Source organism: Hemibagrus wyckioides, unplaced genomic scaffold (genome assembly GCF_019097595.1).
Source record: "Hemibagrus wyckioides isolate EC202008001 unplaced genomic scaffold, SWU_Hwy_1.0 Contig8, whole genome shotgun sequence".
NCBI classification, from domain to species: domain Eukaryota; kingdom Metazoa; phylum Chordata; class Actinopteri; order Siluriformes; family Bagridae; genus Hemibagrus; species Hemibagrus wyckioides.
In genome coordinates, this window is record NW_026690810.1 from 564,101 (window position 1) to 572,715 (window position 8,615).

General features: G+C 39.9%; 1 protein-coding gene across 1 annotated transcript; it reads right to left on the minus strand.

Annotated features, from left to right (window-relative positions):
- Positions 1–3,627: 3,627 nt before the first annotated feature.
- Positions 3,628–4,344, minus strand: LOC131350693 (eukaryotic translation initiation factor 4 gamma 1-like). The gene is made up of 2 exons (XM_058385539.1): positions 4,104–4,344; positions 3,628–3,827 (listed from the first exon to the last, which is right to left on the minus strand). The coding sequence occupies exons 1-2, from the start codon at positions 4,302–4,304 to the stop codon at positions 3,702–3,704; spliced, it is 327 nt and encodes a 108-aa protein (XP_058241522.1). The 5' UTR covers positions 4,305–4,344; the 3' UTR covers positions 3,628–3,701.
- Between the last annotated feature and the right edge of the window lie 4,271 nt (positions 4,345–8,615).

Consider the following 8,615-nt stretch of genomic DNA (forward strand, 5'->3'; position numbering starts at 1 on the left):
CTGTTTTATACTAGTTAGTGTTGGTTTATACTTGTTCTGAAGGTCGCAAGATTTGGATTATCTTTTGGCATTTTTGCTACACCCCTGTTTCGGATTTCTCTGTACTCCACTACTGGATTTGACTCCTACACCGACTCTACAGCGCAGCGATGATGAACTTCGGGGGAGGAGCCGAGCCTCAGCACCCGGATGTGGATCCCGAGCCCGGATGGAGCGGACTGTACGACCCCTGGAACAGTGAGTTACTGAGTTTCCTCTTTTTCCCTTAAGTATAAAGTCTTTTAAACACCGCGTTATTACAAAAAACCGCAATCAGGAATATCGTTTTATATGATTAGATGGTTTTGAGAAATTCTGTTCGGCTAATCTTTATTCGGCTAATCGCTTTACGTACACGATCAGTATGCTAAAGCTAGCGGACAAAATGGCAGACTCCAGTGAAACGAGCAGGGAAGAAGAAAACAGTGTTCATGTTTTCAGATATGTTAACATCAGCTTTTCATAAAAGTCCCAATGTTTACTTAACGTTTGTTAAAGTTTACTAAGTCAAGCCGAGGAGTATTAGCAAAGATTAGCTAGACGGCTAGTTAGCATGTAGCTAAGTAATTGTTTTTCAGTGTTTATAGTTTTTTTTGATGGAGTTTATAGAATAAGTTAAAATACTTACAATAACATGAAGTAACTTATTATTTTAAGGATTTTTCATTGTCCGTGTTTGTCGAGTTGTTAAAGCGGAGAGAGAAAGGGGCTGTGAGGAAAGGCAGCTAGCTGAACAAAACCAATCGGTACAAATAAATGGAGCTAGTGTGGCAATGTAGAGTGCAGCTTAGGCAAAAATATCAAGCTGTTTGTTTCAGTTCTGTTCAGCAAGGTTTTGTTTCTAGCTGTCGTGAATAAAATAGTTAGGAGTAGTGTAATTTACGATAAAGGGCGAATTTTTGAGAGGAGACACAATTGGACTCAAAGGGGATGTGAACCACTGGAGTAAGAAAGTGCTAAAGTAATAGACTGTAATAGAAATGTATTTTAATCTGCATTTTTTTGGGGGAAGATATTTTTAAGCATTGAAATAAGTGCACAGTGTGACTAACAGTGAAGCCATGATACTGGAAGAGCCCTGTATAACACCTATAAATGCAGCTAAAATGTAAATACTGAGTTTTTAATGCAGTGTTATAGGAAGATTACAGTAATATAACTTGTGTAAATACTTCTTGTTTTGATAGTGAGGCTTTCCTGCTTTACAAACCATACACAGTGCTATTAAAATAAGGTTTTCTGCTTCCTTTTATGAGATGTTATTAGATGTGTTTCATTGTCTGTCCATCTTCTTTGACACAGGGAGATGGAGGGAGACGTTTGTGTTTCCACAAGATGAGCTCAACTACAACAGAGAGCTCAGTGCTAACGAGGACGACAACAGCCGACCTGCTCAGCAAAATGAAGCTGGAGATGGTGGTGAACATGAGGTGTCAACGAGGAACCTGTCCCCTGATAGAAGCCCATCCCCACCTGTGAGAGGCCTCTCTCCTCTCAGGACCCCATCCCCTGTGAGCAGTCCATCCCCTTTCAGGACCCCATCCCCTTTGAGGAGGCCACCACCTTCAGGGAGTCCACAGCCTTCAACAGTTCCTTTGCCCCAGCCTTATTTCAATATCGACATCCACAACATTGTGGCTGGTATGTACTATGCTCCTGCCACAATGATAACTCCTGTCCCACGCCAGGGCATAAGGAGGAGGTGGGACGAAGAGGATGGCAATCAAGAAGCCCCTCTGAGTAGACGGCAGCGTGTGGATCCTGATGGGGAGATGGAGTTCATCAGGATGCCTGGACTTGAGGATTTAGAGAGTTTAATCAGTCACATGTACAGTGAATTTACACAAGCTACTAATGCTACAATTAGTCTGTTTCTTCACAAATTAACTAGCTAACTAACTCACAGGTTTATTAACTTTTAAGCATTAGAAAGAAAGGAGAGAAAAATTTACAAGGTCTCTCTCTCTACTACCTTATAAATTTGGCCATTTTAATGTTTTACATTCAACAGAAAATGTTAGTTGTAATTAAACTTACATGAAACTAATTTATTGCAGAAGCTGTGGATTTGCTGAGAGAATCGTCAGATACTCCCTCAGTCCTCCAGGTATGTGTCAGTAAAATATTTTAACTACATTTGAAACGTGTAGGCTGCTTTTGTCTAAGTGTGTGTGTGTCTGTGTCTGTGTCTGTGTGTGTGTGTGTGTGTGTCTTAAGGTTGTTGAGCCAATCCTGCTGCAGCTACCCACAGAAACTCACTCCACATCTTCAGCTGTTGTTCTGGTAACCAAACCTGTCATTTATTTACTAAATCTGATCTCTGGATTTTCCAAGTGACAGAATGTTTGAAAGTGTTAGTGTGAAACTGCTATGATAAAAAACACTGATGATCCTCATCTTCTACTTTTCACAGCCCCTCAGTGCTGGTGAGCTGAACAGCACCTGCTGTAATGTTGAGTACAACACTGCAGACTCCTCCAACTCCCAGTCTGGGGTATTGTACAGTGCTGCAGCTGAGATACAAACACACACACATCCTTCTTTACAAGTTCTAATGTTTAGTTTTGTTGAAACCGCACACTGCTGGACTCTCGAGGTAATCACGCTATTTATTACTCTCATGAAGAGATTCCACTTTAACGATTATTAAAAGAGAACTTAAATGAAATGCGGTTGTAGATCTTGAGTTTCATCTAATTGTCCTTTCCAGGGATTCCCTTTTCATAACAACTGTGAGGACAGTTTCCCTGGCATTCAGGTAAGGGCTTGTTCATTGTGTCATCACTAAATTGTGTTAATTGCAGTTACTAATTGTGTTTGTGTGTTTTAAGGTCGTTGAGCCAAACCTACAGCTGTTGCCAAACGAACATGTCCAGGAATCTTCACCCGTCCTTCTGGTAACCAAACCTTTCCTTTATTTACTAAAGCTGATCACTGTATTTCACAGGGTTGTTTTGACTGTAAAGAAAGTGAGAGAATGTTACTTGTGTTATTATAAAATGGCTGTGATAGGAAGCAGTTATGTTCATCATGCTCTTCATTTCACAGACGCTCGATGCTGGCGAGCCGATCAGCGCCTGCCGAAATATCCAGTTCCTCTCTGCACGCACCTTTACCTTCCTGTCTGGGGTATTGTACAGTGCTACAGTTTTTGCTCAGGGGAAGTTCACTCTGCTTTAACTTATATTATGTGCTGTCTTATATTCAGCTTCATCTTACCTGCATCCACAATCAGATCTTCTTGTTCGTTATGGGGAAGAAGATTGTGATGCGTCTGGCAGCAGTTAACAACCAGGTGACTTCAGAATGATGATAGACTGTTTCCTTGTGCAAAATACTTTCAGTTACTGGGCTTGAAAATGATGTAGTTGTGTATTTTGGTGTGATTTATACACATTGATTTGTCCATCATGACTCTTGGACGCTTTATTATGTCCATTTTATGAAGAAACAGGAAAAGACTTTGAAAATCATCTGTCATTTTCTGATCATGTTAAATATCAACACAACTAGACTGAAATATACAGGTAAGATATGCAACTAATTGTAACATGAACAGAGCAAGATATAAACTGATATCTACTGGTTTCCTGTCAGGGTTGTGGACTGTTTTCTGGCCACTAAAAGCCCCCACTGCCTTTTTGTTGGTGTCCATTTCCTGGTCATCTTCGTCGCTGCGGGACTTTTTCCATCGCCGGCTTCCAGGCTTTCTCAGCCTTGTCCAGTTGCATGTCATCATTCAGAGACACGCTGGTGGTGATCTTGTTTGGCTTTTTAAGCTCACACTGCTTAGAGATGACAAAAACAATTGAAATGTTTATTTAAAACTGAAAGGCTGTGACTTGAATTAATGCACCAAATAAAAGACTGATCAACCCTCAGATACTCAAGACTTTAATGTTGCAATTAATAAAGCTATCTGGTGTTTTAAAGTTCCCTTTGTGAGACTTACAGGTCCTCGACCTGCTCCAGGGCAATGAAAAGTGATATATTAGCCTGACGCTTCATACTGAGTAAAGCACTGTGCTCCTATAGAGCGTCATGTCACTAACTGTCATGTTTACCTTGTCCAGAACGACGCCGGGGATGTCCGGAAAACCCTCGGGTCTGTGCATGCTGGCACTGACGAAGCGTAAACGCAGCAGGAATTCCCGATTGTACTTCTTCCTCTCTTTTGGGTTACTAGGAGAGGCAGAGGGATGAGGCTCTGAAGGCTGGACCTCAACAGGAGCAGGCTCAGGAGTGTTGTTTGGCTCAGTCTCCATTGGGGGTGTGGTTTGTAGAGGGGCAGGAGTCTCCACAATGTCACCCCCTGTAAGCGTCTGGTGGTCAGACAAGAAATCACCAAAACTGATGTTGGCTTTCTTTGCCTCCTCTTTCTCCTCTTCCGTCAGGGGAATGAAGAATCTGACCGGTTCCCTGGGCTTTTTCTGGGATCGAGTCTGATGGAAGAACACACACAGGATCAATGTAATGGTTCTAAAGTAATAGTACAAGCTACAGCACTAAAACTACTGGACTAAACTAGGCTTTAATATCTCCCAGTGTTAAGTCATTCAGTATTTAAACAGTTATTAAGCTAAACAGGTGAGACAGTGTAACGCATGAGACTTGTTCCTAAAGTAATGCGTATATATTCTTGATAAAAGTCACTACAAATAAAGTCAAACCAGCACTGTACACTTTCATTAATGATGTGCTTTGAACAACGCAAGTCCAAGACAAGAAAAGTTCACTGTATTTCAGTAACTAACAACAGGATTAAAACTCTTTTCTACCTTCTGCACCTTAGCCTTGTTTTGTTTCTTTCTCCTGTGTGTTGACTTTCTCCGTCTTCTGCTGCACTTCCTCCTCTGGAGGGATGGAGAAGAGGAGCAGGCCTGGTCTCTTGTGGAGATCCTTTGGGGGTGTGGTTTGTAGAGGGGCAGGAGTCTCCACAATGTCGCCCCCTGTAAGCGTCTGGTGGTCAGACAAGAAATCACCAAAAGCGATGTTGGCTTTCTTTGCCTCCTCTTTCTCCTCTTCCGTCAGGGGAATGAAGAATCTGACCGGTTCCCTGGGCTTTTTCTGGGATCGAGTCTGAAGGAAAACACACACAGGATCAATGTAATGTTCATCATAATGTATCAAAACAGAAATAAAGTAATATTACAGACAACACCACTAAAGCAGCTGGATTTGTTTCTTTTCTTCTGTGTAGTAGTATTTTTGTAGTACACTGAAATTGTCCAGCTCAGTATTCAGCTCTGAAGCAGGGGCAGTGTTCAGCTCCGCCTCCTTTGTGGGTGTGTTTTTTGGAGGTACAGGATCCCTCACAGTGATGCTGCATTCAGGCCTTTTAGGAGGTGTCGTCAGTAAAGATGACATTTTAACTCCATAGAGCTCGGCCATCATGTCTCGATTGCAGTCATTAATGTCCGTGTTTATAATCTGTAAGGAATTAGGATAAATGCTTGATTCATGAGCACAGAACATGACCGTGATAAAACCAGCCAGATGTCTGCTATTCTAGCAAAACTTTATTTGATTCATTACCAGTTTGCACTCCCTTTTCTGCAGAAGATGACCTTCATACTCAGCTGGAAAAGAAAAACAGTTTGTAATGTACATGTAAGTAATAACGCCTCAGGCCCTGTCCCGAATCAGAAAAAGTTCAGCCCTATACATAATAAATTTATATTTTACCAATGAAATATTTTTAATAATGATAATAAAAAATCCGTTACCACTCATGACACCAGCATTTCTGTCCTGAACTTCCACGGGACTGGCCATTTGACACGGCTGCATCTGCCGAAAAAAAGTGCACAGTTCAATTAACTATTTTTTCTACACTATTTATTCACGAGTTTGTGCAAAAGTGACGTGTAGTTCACGATGGAGTCGACTCCTTCAATTAGTTCATAAAAGAATCGATTCAATGAACCGACGCGCCCGTGAGCCTCACGGAGGATTAGCGATCTAAAGCGATAGCTGAAGCTAGTGATGGGAAGTTCGGATCATTTTACTGATTCGGTTCTTTGAATCTCGTTCAGCAAAATGAACGAATCTTTTTTCGAGTCATTTCGTTCATTTCGTTCACTTCAGCAGAATGTAATTAAAATGTTCCATGTTAATTCCCTAACACATCTACTCACGCACATATTGATCACATTTCGAATAAGAAAGAACTGTCATATTATAAGTAATAGCTTACCTGTGTCTTGAGGCTATGCAGTCTGTTACTTCATCACCTCACCTCCGGATTTTTTGGGTCGAATTCGTTCATTCTTTTGTCACATAACATCCTAAACTAAGCTCTGCCGTGCCGTCTCCTGTATACCCAACAGAATGATTCATCTCACGCGCCTTCGGTTCGAGTCATTTTGTTCATCACGTGACAGCCCCGTATGGCACCGCAGTCTGAGTCGGAAACAGAAAAGATTAGTTTATATAACAAGTCTCCGGATTCATGTTGTTCGTTCTTGTAATGTGAATGCTTCCCGTCTCAGTATCTTATGACAAATACAATATTACATGAGTATTATTGACTTTATAAGGTATTAAATTATAAAACTAAGATATAAAATCAAAATATTTGTGCAACAAACATTTTCTGAAAAATAATAGTCAGTCTCCTTTTTTATTGTTAATATTTCTTGAGTATATGTGTGGTGTGTGAAGGTTTTTAAAAAATAAATAAATAAATCCACATTTTACTTGGAAATGCTAATTTGCCTGTTCTGTCTTTATCTGTAAACAAATACTACTTATTAAAATAAACTAAACCTGCAAACACAAAGTACCTATTGTTTATTTTGCCACCAATTGTGCATTTGCTGGTATAATACTGATAACTCAAACTCATGACACACGGGCATAACAGAAAAGCAAATAACACTATTAATGTGAATAAGTAATATTAGTTTCATACTTTAAGGTTATGTTTAGGTCAGATTCTATATTATTAAATAACTGCATATGGATTAAAAACAACACTCAGATTTATGCATGAATTTATACATTTCTATTTTCTACACTGCAGGGTTAGCTGATGTTTATTCAGATAAATAATACAAAGAATAAATAAACAGTAAGTTAATAAATAAAAAAGTAAGTAGATAAATAAGAAAGAAAGAAAGATTTTCCCTAATGAAGTTTAAAGCATTAACCAACTCTTTATTAAAACATTCAGTGTTATGGAAATGAACCATAATGACAGATATTCACACATTTATAGTCTGTAGGAAATTCAATTCAATTTTATTTGTATAGCGCTTTTAACAAAGAGCATTGTCTCAACGCAGCTTTACATGAGAAACGACATAAGAAAACAACAAACAGACAGACAGTCCTAGATGTTATCCCAAGTGAGCAAGCCTGAGGTGACTGAGGCGACTGTGGCAAGGAAAAACTCCCTTAGATGGTATGAGGAAGAAACCTTGAGAGGAACCAGACTCAAAAGGGAACCCATCCTCATTTGGGTGACAACTGTGTGATGCCGATACAGCATGTGTATAGTGTTATGTAAATTAATAAGAAGGTTGTTGTCCATGGCGCTGCTTGAATATCCCAATCCTCACAAGCAGAACCCGGCTGGAGCTGGTCCATCTCCGGATGCCACTGGAGTCTGTGTGCCTCGGGATGGGTAGAAGAAGGGAAACAATGGAACAGCATTAGCATAGCTGCTGTTCATAATATTAGCAGTACTAAATGAATGTGCATTTAATCAGATGTACTGGAGCACGAGGTTATGGGAAGTGTTAGATGTATGCTGGGCTATAGAGATAAGTCTTTAGTTTATGTTTAAACTGAGAGTCTGTGTCTGAACCCCGAACACTGTCAGGAAGACTATTCCAAAGTTTTGGAGCTAAATACGAAAATGCTCTACCCCCTTTTGTGGACTTTGATATTCTGGGAACTACCAGAAGTCCGGAATTTTGTGATCTTAAAGAGCGTGGTGGATTGTAGAGTGTTGGAAGACTGGAGAGATATCTGGGAGCTAAACCATTTAGAGCCTTGTACGTGAGTAGAGCTAATTTATAGTCAATTCTAAACTTAACAGGTAGCCAGTGCAGGGATGATAATATTGGTGTTATATGATCAAATTTTCTTGATCTGGTAAGAACTCTGGCGGCTGCATTCTGGACTAACTGTAGCTTGTTTATTGAAGATAAACAGACAACCACCTAGTAATGCATTACAGTAGTCCAGTCTGGAGGTCATGAATGCATGAACTAGTTTTTCTGCATCAGATACAGATAAAATGTTCCTAAGCTTGGCAATATTTCTAAGATGGAAGAAGGCTGTTTTTGTGATATTGGAAATATGATTTTCAAAGGACAAGTTGCTGTCTAATATTACACCCAGGTCTTTCACTGCCGAGCTAGTAGTAATAGTACATCCTTCTAGACGCAAGCTGAATTCTGAGAGCTTCTGTGTACTAGTTTTTGGGCCAATAAGTAATAATCTCTGTCTTGTCAGAATTTAATAATAGGAAATTATCAGTCATCCAATCTTTAATATCTTTAACACAGTCAGTTAATCTAGACCAATTAGATATTTCATCTGGTTTTGATGAGATATATACCTGGGTA

Bases quoted from the DNA above. Each gene is read 5' to 3' on its own strand.
- LOC131350693 (XM_058385539.1), bottom strand. From the start codon at position 4,304: ATGGAGACTGAGCCAAACAACACTCCTGAGCCTGCTCCTGTTGAGGTC. The intron at 3,828-4,103 runs GTAAACATGACA...GTCATCTCTAAG, and splicing joins CCGGCGTCGTTCTGGACAAG to CAGTGTGAGCTTAAAAAGCC.